The following is a 14383-nucleotide window of genomic DNA, read 5'->3' as shown; positions in this document are numbered from 1 at the left end:
CAAATATCCCCAGCTTACCAGTTTTTGCAAGCACCAGCCCTGTAGGACGAGCACTACCTGGTGCAAGCAGCCCCTGCAGCGGGGGCTCTTACCCCCACGGGCAGCCCTGCCCTGGCTTAGCTGCAGACCCCAGATCAGGGGCACTTTCTCAGCTGCTACGTGGGGGAGGAAACAGAACTGCAAAGTATGGTGATGGGGCAGAAGTACTGAGGATGTTTCAGTGTTTTCTAGTTGCTAGATTTTCTTTAATTTCAGCCCGGTGACTTGTGCTCTGCGTGCTGTTTCTATAGAGACAGAGGATGCTGTGAGTGCGCCGGGGGCTGCTCCCTGCTCCTCTGAATGGGAACACCTGATGCCAGCAGTTGGGATTGGCGGCAGCAGCTTTTCCCTCTTGGGGAGAAGGTCCTAAGGTGGTCCCAGTGCTGGTGGGATTTTCAGAGGGTCAGTAAAGGGCTGGTGTCCTCCTGGCTGGTTGGCAGCGCGGCTCATGGGCAGCACAGCTGCAGGGTGCAGGTGAAAGCGAGCCTGGCTGCCCCAGCCGGCACGACCTGGGTGGATGCTCAGAGGAAATAAGCAATGAAAGCAACGTCTCCCAGGCTGCTTTTGGGAAAGCTACCAGTTCCCCTGCCCTGTGCAGAGGAGCAGGGTCACCCCTCTATTCTCCCCAGGACCTGCTCGCAGCCAGGGCCACCTTAGCCCCGAGACGAGGGCCAGGAGCGAGGGATACTCCTGCTTTCTGCAGGGACGGCGGAAGGCAGTGCGGCCATCCCGTCCCTAGGCTGGGCACGTTGCTCTCAAAGGACACAGGGGCTCGGATTGCACCTTCCCTCCCACCTCCCACCGGTGCAAGCTAACTAACGTGTGCCCTTCGGTCACCAGATCAGGCCAGGGCCTCTCTCCCAGCTCTCACATGTCGGACTTCTCTCCCTGCACCCAGGGACACTCAGCTGGGAGCAGTGCTGGGGACATCACCCCAGAAGCAGCAGCTCCCAATGCAGAGTCTCAGCGCTCTTACCCCCACCCTGGGGAAGGGACGTGCTCCTCCTTTTGCCACTTTTCATATTTTTGAAGCACTATGTCATGGCTTCAGCAGGAGACCCGCCTCCCTGCCTGCTGCCTCCACATGGGCCAAGGATCTGCTCCATTCACCAGCCGGAGATTTATGAGGTGTGAAGGGCTCCGGTTACCCTGCTGCCCCTCGCCTCCTCCCCGTGACTGGATGAATGAGATGCTGCTGGCTCCTCTAGCACCAGCGGCAAAACAAGCCCAGAGGAGAGCAAAGCCATCGTTTCACCAAAGTTTCTCCTTAGTTCCTTACCAGGGCACAGAATCTTCCACCACAAGGCCTCTTGCACCTTGCAGAGGCTGCAGAGAGCCCCTTCTGCCCGTGGAGGCTGAGCCTGTGTCTTGCCAGCCCCTCTGCACAGCCTGGCTTCGCTCATTTGAGATGCTCCAGAAATAGAAAAGGGATTGAAGGTTTCGGCTACTCTGCATTCCTTGGGACCCCGTGCCCCTGCCTGGTGCCGGGCTCTGTTCTCCCATCCTTCCCCTAAACCACTCTTCTCCCCACTACCATTTCCCCATCCTTCTTGCCTGGCTTTCCCATCACTTTGGCTGTTCACTAAAAAAAATCAGGGGCCGGAGGTGGCCGTGAGCTCATGGGTCTGCCGTGACTTCAACGCTGCCTAAGAGCATGTGAGATTTTGCACCAACAGGGCATCCCGACCACATCCATGGGTCTTTAAATCAATGCAAGAGAACTGAAGCTAGCAGGCTAGAAGGAAAGCGAGAATTACTCCTCTCCAAACACAGAACTGTGGCGCCGGAGGAGCAGGCAGCAATACGTGGCTGGGAAGGAACTTGGCAGCGGCCCTGGGGAGAGGCAAGCAGCGAAGGGACCTGTCACCGGCTGCCCACATCGCCCCGGCAGGCTTCGGGCCAACGAGTCGCATTTCCTCCAGCCCCGTTCCTCCTCCCGTCGAGGCCAGCTCAATGGGGCTCCGCTCACTGCTGACACACAGGTCCCAGAACATCGCTGCATTTGGGCCGAGGCTTTAATGGCAGCAGAGCGGCGTGGTCTGCAACTGGTTTCCTGCAGGGTTCAAGAGGGGAAAGGCGAGCTGAATGGCTGGGGAGAGCTGGGGGGAGGAAAAGGCAGATGGGGCTGTCCCCCCTTGGGCTATGATGAGTACTAGAAACTAATTGTGATATTTGTGGGAAAAACTGCAAAGAAAGTACCCTAAGGGCTGCAACGTCCTGCTTCAGTATTTTTTGAAGCCAGGAAAGGAAGCAGGAGGGCCCGGAAAATCTCATACAGGGAGACCCAATGGCTGGCACACAGACTCCGCAAACATACCAAACCCTGGCCAGGCTCTGGCTGGTGATTTTCAGTTTTCTCCCCTTGCTGGCGGTCTTGGAGGACCTCAGCAATGCTGGTGCTGTACCCTCACTGCAGAGGCCAGGGCAGCCCCACATTCCCCAACAGCCTGGCTCCTGTGGCCACGGACAGCCCAAGGCACCCTAGGCTTGAGTCTTGCTCACCTCATCCTGTGTCTGGGGCTCTGACAGCTCAGCCGCGGCCACCTCCAAGCCCAGCGTTCCCCTCTGAGCTGAGCCATCCTCTAGAGAAAACGCAGCCAACGAGTTATTTATGAGCCAAGGTCTGCATCAGCGCGTGCTTGTTATTCATTGCAAGGGTTTCCTCCCCGCGGCTAATGGGCCCCGTGCTGGCTTCATGCACACACCGGTCACTCGGAGAGCTGGAGATGTCCTCAAACACCTGGCACCAAACTTTCAAAAAGCAATAAACGAAAACAGTTCTCTTTGCACATAACCCCCCTATCAACAAAAAATGCAGATTTTGAAATAGATGTTAGCAAAAAGCTAAAAACCATCCAGCTGTCACCTCTGAAATTCTGGACCACATCATCATGACCTCTCCTTGAAGACTGGAACGAGTGTGTCATCCCGAAAATAAACCCCCACAAAGATAAACCCTGATACAGTGAGCAGATAACTGTTTATTATTGCACGTAATCCAGCAGAACAACCGACAGAAAACTCCGGACAGCAGTACACAGATTGTAGTACACAGCTTGCAAAATCTGTGATGAGGGTAATTTTGTGTGAAGAGTGAAATGTATCTGCATCTTTGTAAGACCTGAAAAGTATAACACAATGTCCTATTCAGTTTTGAAAGCATGCAGTTTGAGGTAAATCTGTTATTTTGCATCTAAGAAAACGAAATCCCTAAGGGGCTATATATATATGTCTATATATCCATGTCTCAGTGCGATATGGATATATTTATATGTCACATAAAAGCAAATCTACCTACATTTCTCAGAATGTTAATAGGAGGAAAGCACATTACTGAGTGCACATCACATGCATAAAAAAAAATGGGGCAGGAGGGGGAAGAATTACCTTAGCATTGTCGAAAAAAGATCCTTCTTTGTGCTTAGTGATAAATAAAAGCCCCTCAGGTCTCTCAACGGAAATTGTCTTGGTAGCTAATAAAAGCAGTAGGCATGTTGAAACTGCAGAGCTGGCAGGTGAGGGCCAGAAAATGGGGATAAAATGCCAAAGGCAGCAGAGCCTGGGGTTTGCAATACATTTATATTTAAGAAAAAGGAAAGAAGCAAATTGCAACTAAACTATGCTCTGTGGAAGTGTAGATGATGCTGCACAGCTTTCTCAGGACTGGTACAGCCACATGGCTTTTAGGAAGGGATCACATTCACTTCTCCCACAGTGAACACCATGTACTTGCTACTGTGGCAATGTTCCTGAGCTGAATAAGGTTAAAAAATAAACTTGGTTCACAAAGAAAACTACTGAATTATTCTCACTCCCTTATATCATAATCAGAGTAGATAAATTAGGCAGGTTCTGCCCTGTGTCTCCAGTCTGTAAACTCCTGCCTGTCTGCCGCCCTGGCTCTGAAATCCTTTCAGACTGACCTTTGGAGCAGACTGGCCATCTGTTTTTTTTCCTTAACCAACATTTCCCGTTCTTTCCAGTCCCTCAGGTTTTCCCACCCAGTCCTGTGCTGTGGGACTTCAGGATACACAGAGGTGCACAACCAGCTATAAATAACATTTCCGATTAACTTAAAAAGAGATAGAAAATACATATTGCTCTTAAAAGAAGGAAGAAACATGTCCAAGCACTCAGCCTCACACTAAACTGTAACTTCATCTGTGCCGACTTTCTAAGCTCACACTGCTAAGGATCAAAGCAGATGACGGTGGCAACATCTCCTTCAAAAGGTCACTCTCTGTCGCAGCTTTGGGGACAATCGGTGCAAACTGCCTCGGCTTCTAAGCCTCACACACAAGAACAACAGCAAGAATTGCCCCTCTGTGCTCTACCACTGCTGAAAGTCTGGCTGCTGTGTATTTCTGAGCCTAACACCCAAACGCACTGGAGTCACTCAGGTCTCTGCACCTTTTTTCTTTCAGGAGTAACCTCACCTCTCCCACGACAGCCACCCTGCATCCTCTGGCTGGAAAGTCTGTTCACTCTGTTTCAGTGAAAGAGCAGCACTTGAGCCCCCTCGCAGTCCAGCGCTTCGAGGGGGAGGGACCTGCGGGTGTACGGGGGTATTTGTCAGTAAGTACCTCCTTTTAACTGTAACTTGCACCATTTTCATAGGAAGAAAAAAAAAAAGGGGTAAAGGGGCAAATTCAGCACATCTGTTTCCTTTCCCGTTACAGTGGGAAGTCACCCACTGCAAGACGCTTCCGCACGGAGCATTGCTGGTGGCAGGAGAGCGCTCGGATGGTGCCCGGTCCCTAAATGGGCACTGTCTCCACCCGCAGCACCCCTGGGCACACCAACAGCCTCGGATCAGCCAGCCCCTCGCACCCCACCCCGCAGCCCCTGAGCGCGGCGCGTCGGCGGGCACGGGCAGGACTCTGGTTACACTTCAACAAGCCCAACGTCAACTTGCTCCCCTCTCTCTCAGTCCTCCATAGGCGGAATACAGCTCCAGACGACGGGGAAAGGAAAGACTTTTTGCTCGTCTCTTTGGATGACATCTGAGCGTGGAGGGCAACGTTGTCCAGCCCTAGCCGTGGCGCGGCTCTCATGAGTCATTTTGGTTGTGTATTGCTTCATTTTCAGGCCATGGATGACATTCTTTGGGAAATCTCTGACACTGAGTCAAACCAAGGGAGTTACACAACATATGTTACATATGTTACACAACATATGTGCATGGATAAGACCTTCTCACTCATTTTCCTACAGCTAAAGATAAATCCCTCACCCCTGGCCTGACAGGACAGTTGATGGCTTTGGTGAGAACAATTTAAGGCAATTGCTATTTTACACAAAGAAGAGAAGGAGGCTGAATTGCAGAAATCCTGTTTTTTTCTTGGTAGATTGCAGAGGCCAGCCACAGCCTGGGAGCAGGGAGACTGAACTGATCTTCAGGCACTTTTGTTTAAGGTTCATGTTTGCAGTGCAACCTTGGGATCTCAAGTCCTCCTCTTAGGTGTTTCTGGGTGACTGAGATTTAATCCCCACCAAGGTCTCTGGTCTCCAAGAGCAGCAACGCCTGTCCCAGACACAAATGAATGGCAGAGTCAAGGAGCAGCAAAACACACAACTGACACACAACCACTGCTGTCTGCACAGCTTTCATCTCTGCAGGTTGAGAGAGGAATAACACAGCAAAGAAAGCAGTGCCCAGCAGAGCAATTTCATCCCCGAGGAAGGCAGCCCGATACCCTCACTGGAGCTTGGGAGAAGCATCTCACATTATGTTCATGTGAGGCCCAAGGGTCATGTTCAGCCCTGATGTGTTTTTTTTTTTTTTCCCAATATTTGAACGCAAGGTGACAGAAATCTTGAGCCCAAGGTGACACATTCTTGTGTCTAGGAACTGTTCAGGCACAAGAAACCTCACAAGATTTTGTTGCAACCAAATCCGAATGCAAGCCCTCATCCTAATTCAGGTGGAAGACCTGAGCTCCAGTTTAACATTAGTCAGACACACACCTCAGCTCACACTGATCTTTAGAAACTCAACTACGTAACAGTGGCGGAACCAGCACTGGTGCAAATAGAGCTGCAAATTTCACAGTGTCACATTCTCTTTGTGCGTTCCTGCCTTTTGTTGTACTGAGTGCCAAGAAATATTGCAAGACACAAGTTACCTGGCCATGGAAGAGTAAATTGAAAGTGTTTCTTGCAGCATATTTGCAGAAAACAGATTTCAAATTTAACATCACACATTCTTGCGCTGGAGTTCATGTCCTTCCAACTGGGAAGGTAAAACTGTGGGATTGTATCCAAGCAAAACAGTTCAATTTTTTACCTTTGAGAAATCAGGAACCATCCACTGAAATTACTCCACAAGCCACTCAAACAAGTGATAACTGAGAATCTCAATGCAAGTTATCTATTAAATAAATCCCCCTTTTTTTTTTTTTTTTTACCAGCAGCGCACCCATCAATGAATGACTTGTGTTGGTAGTAAAGCTAGTCAACTGTAAAATGTCCACAGTGAGGTCACAAATTGAGGATAAAATCTCATTGCTCTTCTTACCTTGTCCAAAGGGCACCTCATGTCAAAAAATGGACAAATAGGATGGCCAGACCAATGTTCAGTAAGATGACCATGCAGATCACGATTGTGTTAGGTCCCTGAAAGAAAAACCCAAAACAGAGTATTATATACCACAGTTTCATGGTGAGGAGACAGACAGAGCTGCCTGGATTCTCCTATTCAAAAATACCAGTAACACCAACTCCCAGTGCACACGTATTTAGCCTGAATTTCAAACGAGTTGAATCTATCAATCCCTATTCCTATTTCTCCCCTGCAAACTCCTTCACTGCTAGCTTGTGCTGAGGCTAAATCAAATTAGAGACTCTGGCCACATGCACGTACACTGCCATTTCAACCTGTTCCTCCCAACTCCTTTCTTCACCCATACATCACCCCAAACATCATCTGTGTTTGTAAAGTTGCCACTTTTAAGATGAACAATTCCATCTGTATGAGATTCTTCTAATCTCAGACCAAAATATTTCCAAGCAGTGCTCCTCTAAAGTCACATCGGGATTGTTCACATCAAAAGGACTGTGGGAACAAGGCTAATAAAACGTAGTTTTACAGCTGTATTCACTCACAGCAAAATGAATTTGAGGGACTATTTTTTACACCTGGGAAATCAAACGGTGATTCAATACCATGGATCAGCTCATAAGGTGCCCCTACTGCAAGAGTAAAAGTAATGGGAAAAAAAATACTCAGCTTTTTCTTCCTGTCCTACATGTTCCCCCACACTTTCCAGATCCATGCAATGGGGAGAGAAAAGGAAAAAAATGTAATTAAAAATATCATAAAATGTCTGTTTTCCTCAAATTTTGGAATTCCAGATTTACCTCACTGCACCCTCATGGTTGGGGACACAGGAAGGACAGGAGGAAATGTCCTTCTGCAGCCTCCCAGATCCCAAGGGACTCTCCAGACTGAGCAGTGTGGGAAAAGTTTCCTGAGGTATTTGTAAGGTCCCTGAGGCCCGGGGCAGCTGGGCTGGAGGCTGGGCGGCCCCAGGGCTGACCCCGAACTCTCTGGGCTGCATGAGGCCAGGGGCTGGAGACCAGCCTCTTCCTGCACCTTCCCAAACAAAATGCTGGTCCCAAAACACATTTAAAGCCCATACTGAGCAAAACCCCGGATGGTGGAAAGGTGGTGGGAGAGGTAAAAATGGAGAATTTCCTCCAGAAGGCTCTGGAGGCCCAAAAAGAGCCCTGGGGAGGAGCACTGCAGCCCTGAGACCACAGTCTCTGAGCCCTTTGGGCTTCCTGGGGAGAGGATCAGCAGGGGGAAAAAATTCAATTCCTGTGATAGAAAAGGCAACAGAGCTGCTGCTGTCCCCGGAGTGTCCTGCCTTGCCCCGAAACGTGCCACACATCACCTCGTCGCACTCCTCTGCATCCTGTGCCGCTGCCACCGGGGCCAGGCTCCGCTTGGCCCCTGCCTTGTGCTCCGTCCTCCCCGGTGCCCGGGCCTCAGTCTTTCTGTCAGCGGCGGGCTCGTTCCTGCCCGCCACCCTGCGCTCGGGGCTGGGGCGCTGCTTTGCCTCTTTGGGCCGCGGCTGGGCCTCCTTCGGCCGCGGCTGCTCTGCCTTGGCCTCCACTCGCGGCGCCGGCTTCTCCTCCGGCTCCCGTGGAGGGACCGGGGTGCCCCCGTGCCGCTGGGGCTCCCCCCGGGTCTCCGGGGAGGGTGGCCCATGCTCGGGGAACGGCTCTTCCTCATAGTCTGTGGTGGGGGAGACCGAGGAGGTCCTGACGGCGTAGCTGTGGTAGCCCTTGAAGAGCTCGACGTCGGGCTCGCGTGCCATGCGCTGCAGCGGCCCGATCTCCATCTGCTCCGCCGGCCTCCCCGCGCCCCGCGAGGCCGGCCTGGCCTCACCATCGGCGGCCCCGCCGCCCGCCTCGCCCCAGCTGCCCGGCCGCAGGCCTCCGTCCTGCCGGGCGGCCGCCTTGGCCCGCTTGGCCTCCGGCGGGGTGGCGGCGGGGCTGGGGGCCGGGCTGTGGCGGCGGCGGGGGGCCGCGTCCTCCTCGTGCAGCTGGGGGCTCTCGGGGGGTGTGGGGGGCGGTGGGGCACCCTCGGGCCGCGGTGGTGCCGCCTCCTCCATGTTGATGGTGTGCTCTGTGTTCTCTATGATCTCCTGCAGCAGCCTCCGCTTCTGGTACTCAGGGCCTGCAGAGAGAGGGGTTGGTGGGAGAAGGTCCGGGGGGGCTGCGGAGGCTGGGACAGGGCTCAGCGAGGCCCTGGCACCGTGCACCTCTGCCAGGGGCTGTCGGCACCCAGATGGAGAGCAAAATACCCCAGCCCAAACCCAGAGATCTCAGCACCCCGTTGTCACCTTCCTCCCCAGAAACAACTCTGTCTGCCTCAAGCTGTGTTTTTATAGCTGCAAACTCATCCTGTGCTTTTCTCCTTCGGGGCCAGGACAAGCTTCCAAGTGAGGGGAGTGAGGCTGCATTTTCCACTGCCTGCCTGAGCCTGTTTCCAGAAGGGATTTCCTATGGTGGTGGATGCCTGCCCTGCACTGTCCTGCAGGGAGGAACGGGCCTGCAGCTCCAGCTGAGTCAAGAAACAGTGAAAGTCTGCAGCCCAGCTTTTTGTGGTTTGGAGCCACGCAGAAGGATTATCCTGGGCCTTAAGGGGATCAAGCTCCCATCCAAGCTTTGGTTTGTTTGTGTTTTTTTTTTTCCCATCTGGGAAATTTCAGTATGGCTAATAGTGTGGACACTTAAAAAGTTATACATGGAGGTGCTCTGCTTCCTCAGGAAAGGCAGCTACCCCCAGACGATCTATCTTTTATCCCTCTCTTTGGGAAAAACATGTTTTTCATGCATGGAGCAGGGCTGGCAGTGAGAGCCAGTCCTCCTCTAGGCACTGACCCAGGCACCAGCAAAATCACCCGGTACCATCACACAAGGTGACTCAGGGCTTCGGGTTTCATTCTGGCCTCATCTCCCATGCTGACTTGTCAGCTCTTAGCAACGTTGCCGTCACTTCAATTATTCGCGTATCATTAAATCTTTACTTCTTGTTAACCCCGGGCCATGTCTGCAAAACAAATCGCTGCTCAGCTAGGGTCTGAGGAAATCAGCCAGAGCCTGACACCGAGGCCAGCCCATCACACTGGGCTGCTGGCAGAGCAAAATCCACCAGGGGCTGACCGGGAAAGTCTTTTCTGAACAACAACCGTGCACGGTGCCCTGCACAGTGGGACCTGTGCAGGGATGGGGGTCGCTGTGCATCCCCACAATGCCCAGAGCAAATGAGAATAACATGAGCATGCTCCTTATGGGCAACGTGGGGTCACAAAGCAGCATGTCCAAAAGCAAAGTACCTGCTTTTGAAAATGGTGTTGGCCCCATTCTGCTGAATCCAAGTAATGCTGAGGAGTGCAGATGCACAGGGCTTCGTGCATGCTCCTGAAGAGCACAGACCCTGGAGCTGCACTGTCCCCAGCTGCCTCACAGTTCCTCCTTGTGTCTCCGCCACCCCAAGGACTAACGCAGACTTGAGCCTGGTCTGGAAATTGGAGATTGGTGCTTCATTCCCTCTAATAAATCAGTGGTGTGATTTGCATGCTGCTAACTCCTGCCCACTCAGGGCAACGACTCCGCTCCGAGGGGGCGGTGGGGAGAGAGGGCACTGATTTTAGCTGCCCTGCCTGCACGCTCCTGTCAATCAGCAGGCGACCCATTCAGGGCCGTTTATTTCTGGCCGCAAACGGATTATTTGGAAGCCTTTTCAACAGTTGTTCAGACTCCTCAAAATAGGCTGCCTGCAGCCCTGGGCTCCTTGCTATCTCCTGGTGCTTTCTCCTCCTCCTGAATAATTCACACCAAAAGCCCCGGCTGCCTGGAGGGCACTGCACAGCCCAGTCCTCCTCCCCTCCCCAGCCTCTGCTTCTGCCTCACTTCCTTCACCTCCCAGCACATTTCAGCAAGGACGTTGGCTTTCACCCCTCCCCTCTAAGCTGTTAGGCTGACATCCGAAATGAAACCCAGGGCTAAATACTTAGTAAAGACGTGAGGCTTGCTGAGCAGGACTGTCCTGTCCCAAACACAGGAATAGCAGGGAGAAATGCAGCTGCCAAACACCGTTAGACTCTCCTGGCTGTGAGGTCAGAGGTCACAAGTCCTAGCAAAATCCAAGGGTGGATTTCTGCCTTTTTGTTCCTGGATGGTGCTGCCTTGCAAGAAGAGACATATTCCCTTGTTGTGCTCTGATTGCTAAGTGAAGTTAAAGATTAAAAAGAATCATAGAAGAAAAATGTGCACCAGCCTCATACATGGCCACTGAAAGAGGCCAGGACCAAGTAAAGCCACACACAAGGGCAGTGAGAGGATTCAGGCACGCGAGGAGCCTGGAGCAGAGGACAGGCTGCTTCAGGCATTTTGCAGAGCCAGTTTCATTTGTCTCATTCAATTGCCACGGGTGGAAAAAGTAATCTAGCCAGATGTCAAAAACCTCCCAACAGGAATTCCAGTTTCCTTTGCCTCCGGGCTATAAATACCCCAATGTGCAAAGGGTGAATGCGGATCTGTGACTGGCAGCTGAGGGGCTCATGCCAGGATCAAGTGACGTTTAGCTATTGTTAAGTGAAGTGTCACACGCTGGCTCGTGCCTGTGCCCAGGCGCTGCGGTGGTTCCCAGCTCCAAGCCGGCTCTGAGAGCCCCGCGTTGCGGCGGGGAGGAAGGGGGCAGCCCTGCAGAGCTGTGTATCCCCAGCTAGTATTTGCAGGGCGAGGTGGGCATACAGAGAATTTTGGCAAATCTATCAATGTGATTGCTTCCCCAGCCAAACGCCGGGTGTGCGCTGTTCCCTGTTCCTGGGCTGGGGTGTAGTACTGCAACCTGGAGGCACTGCAGGCAAAGCAGCAGTGGGCAGCACGGTTTGCTGAGGGGGAGTCACAGCATTTGGCTCCTGTCCCCAGTTTTGCCACTGTGATGGCCATGGGACGCTTGTTCCAGGTAACAAAACCAGATAATAAGAAAGATAAAATAAAAACATAGGCGTTTGGATCCCTGTTTTCTGCTCTGTTATTACCTTCCCTCTCCAGAAAGGAAAGCTTTCCAGGAAGAACACAGCTCTGTCTAGCTTGGTCTAGGGAAAGGTAATGGCATTCATAGTGCTGCTTCATTACACTTCTATCCACAAGTCCCCAGTGCTTGGTCGCAAAGAAGGAACCTCCTGAGTGTTTTCTCAGCCAAATAATTAGCAGTGATGCTATCAAATAAATAGGAAATAAGGGAAGTAGTACTTTGCATTATCAACTTTCTTACGGGATATTACAGCCACTAATTAGCCGAGGCTGATCGTAGCCTGGTGCAGTGTGGGGTCCCACAGGATACTGGCTATGAGTCAATGTGCAAAGCTGTTCCAAGAAAAAGCCACAGTGGCCCGAGGGACGCATCTGCAGGAGCTCTGCAGGCAGACCCGAGCTCGCTGCCTGCCCTGCCAGGTGCTGGGAGGGCTTCAGCATGGGGAGAAACACGCCGGGAAGCTGAGGGGCTGCGGGTTTTTCCTCCAGGTTATGGTAACATCTCACAGCAGGTAAAACAGCAGTGCAAAGAGCAAATCACCCACATGAAGGGACTGGCTGAACTTGTGCGAAAGAGGATTTAGGATAGACAGGAGGGCAGCATGCTGAGTTATAAAGCGACTGAAACGTTTGAACAGATTCCCCAAAGAAACTGCAAAATCCCTCTTGGAAGACGCCTCTGGTCTTACCTGGCTGGTAGAAGTCTGGGGAGAGCTCCCTGGCCATCATCCTGGCTATACCCGACTCGTTGTTAGCTGCCTGAGCTGCCTGCTCAGACCCTTCAGCCTTGGCCTTGGCGTGAGCTGTCCTGCGGAGGGAAGAGGAGATGACAGCGAGCATTGTCTGAGCCGATGTCGGCCTGCCTCGAGCAGCAGACTCCGGCCAGCAGCAGAATCAAATCCGCCCCTGCACTCAAGGAGAAAAGACCAGAGAAGGCCAGGCTGGATGGGGCTTTGGGCAACCTGGTCTAGAGGTGTCTGGGGTGGAATTAGGTGATCTTCAAGGTCCCTCCCAACCCAAACCGTTCTATGATTCTATGACTTTCAACAAGAAAGGGGCACAAATGTTTAAGGCTAAGGTGTGACAGTTGCACTTAGCCGTGCAAACAAACGGGGCAGGTATACTTGCAAACGGGAGCATGTTTACATGTTGCAGCGAGGCAGCAGGTGTTGCCAACAGGACTGCCACCGTGCTGCACTGCACAGAAATCCCGGCTCAGAGGAATGCCTAAAGCACCTTTGCAGGGGTCTTTGGGGCGCGCAGGAGCAACAAAGCAATGGCTGAGCACCGCTGCACTGCCACCAGCCCTGAGCGAGCTACTGCACCTCACCAGCAGCACCATGCTGGACACGTTTTACACCAAATCTCTCTTTCTTAGCTCTCCAGCAACCAAATCCAGCTTGTCCAAGGGGCTCCTTTGCTCGCAGCCGCCCAGGAGCTGCTCTCACTGGGGCACAAGCACCAGGAAAGGCAGAGTCACTGCGTTCCTTGCAGCCTGGCTCCCCGAGTCCTCTCTGCTCCTTGCCGGCACGTCTCCTCCTTGCTCCCTAAAGCTATCCGAGCTATTTCGCTGGCCGGCTGTCGTATTCCTCACATGCCTCGTACTCAGGGCCCTGTGATCTTCACACTAAAAGCAGGGCTAGCTTTGCAGCCCAGCTGCTCGCAGTCTGGGAGGGAGCTGACTTCAAACAGCAAGACAGCACCTTAAAAATAAGGGAGGGCAAAGCACCGTGTGCTCAGCTGCTCTGCTCCACCCGTGGCTTAAGGAGACTTTGCTTTCCCCGTGCTCTCAGTAACGCTTCCCAAGGCTCCCTGGGTCTCCCTTGCTGCATGTAACAGAGCACACGCCGGCTGCATCAGGGCAAACCTGTGTATTTTGGTGTAGACACACAGTTAGCAGCCCTCAAACACCAACTCACCAACGCGCTCTGATTTTAATAAGGTCATAGGACGTCTGTCGAGCTATTCAATGACACCCAGCGACCATTTTCAGACTCGGATTGGAAGTTCTCATCCCCGCAGTGAAAACGCTGGAGAGGGATTTTTGGACTGCTGGGATGAGTCACGGTGCCTGGATTAGCCCTTTCCCGCTAACGGAGATGCAGCACGCAGACGAGACTAGCGTTACTCTGAACACTCGACAGGTGCAATGAAAAGGCGCTGGGAATGCCCTTCTGAGAAGCTCAGAAAGGCAGAAGGTACACACTCACATACGTGCATACAGGCACACGCCATTTCGGGTGGCTGTGGGGAAAGAATTAAACACAGGGCATGAATCCCAACTGATAGAGGCACCAGTGTGACTTGACGGGGAGCTGAAAACACCGCTCAGGGGCCTGAGATAGAGCAGAGGGCACAGAGCTGCTGTGCCTGGGACCGCGTCTCTCCGGGATGCCATCCCTGTGCCACAGACGTGGCTCACCCCCGGGCTGCACTCAGGCGTTATCTCCCGCTTTCTCTGCGGGCTGAGCTGCCTGGGATTGCTGTCATTCTTGGTCTTTTAATCCAGAATTATTACAGCTCCTGAAACATCCAGAGGCTACGTGATGAGGCAGAAAACAGCAATTTTAAGCTGCGGCTCGCAAGCAGGAGGTCTGAAGCAGCTCTGAACAGAGACAGCACCTCCTTTTTTGGTAGCATATAATCAGCATGATTAATTCCACCGTGGTCTGGCAGGGGCTGTGGGGATGGTTCTGTGCTTTCCGTGCCCGGGGATCAGAGGGGGCTCGGCACGCCCCACGCCGAGCACAAGCCTGCACGACGCCAGCCCCGGGAACAGGCTCGCCAAGTAGGG

The 14383-nt window shown here is 52.8% G+C and overlaps 1 protein-coding gene across 1 annotated transcript in view; it reads right to left on the bottom strand.

Moving 5' to 3' along the window:
* Positions 1–3000: 3000 nt before the first annotated feature.
* The window catches only part of JPH2 (junctophilin 2), a 29871-nt gene continuing 18488 nt past the window's right edge, over positions 3001–14383 (bottom strand). The window contains exons 3-6 of the mRNA XM_040575906.1: positions 12279–12397; positions 7935–8722; positions 6557–6654; positions 3001–5563 (exon numbers count right to left, since the gene is read on the bottom strand). Of these exons, the coding sequence (XP_040431840.1) occupies positions 6574–6654; positions 7935–8722; positions 12279–12397 (988 nt within the window). The 3' untranslated portion in view covers positions 3001–5563; positions 6557–6573. The remainder of the gene's footprint in view (positions 5564–6556; positions 6655–7934; positions 8723–12278; positions 12398–14383) is intronic.

The sequence above is a fragment of the Cygnus olor genome, chromosome 16 (genome assembly GCF_009769625.2).
Source record: "Cygnus olor isolate bCygOlo1 chromosome 16, bCygOlo1.pri.v2, whole genome shotgun sequence".
Classification (NCBI taxonomy): domain Eukaryota; kingdom Metazoa; phylum Chordata; class Aves; order Anseriformes; family Anatidae; genus Cygnus; species Cygnus olor.
The sequence above is the reverse complement of the archived record's forward strand: the minus strand, read 5'-3'. Positions and strand labels throughout refer to the sequence as shown.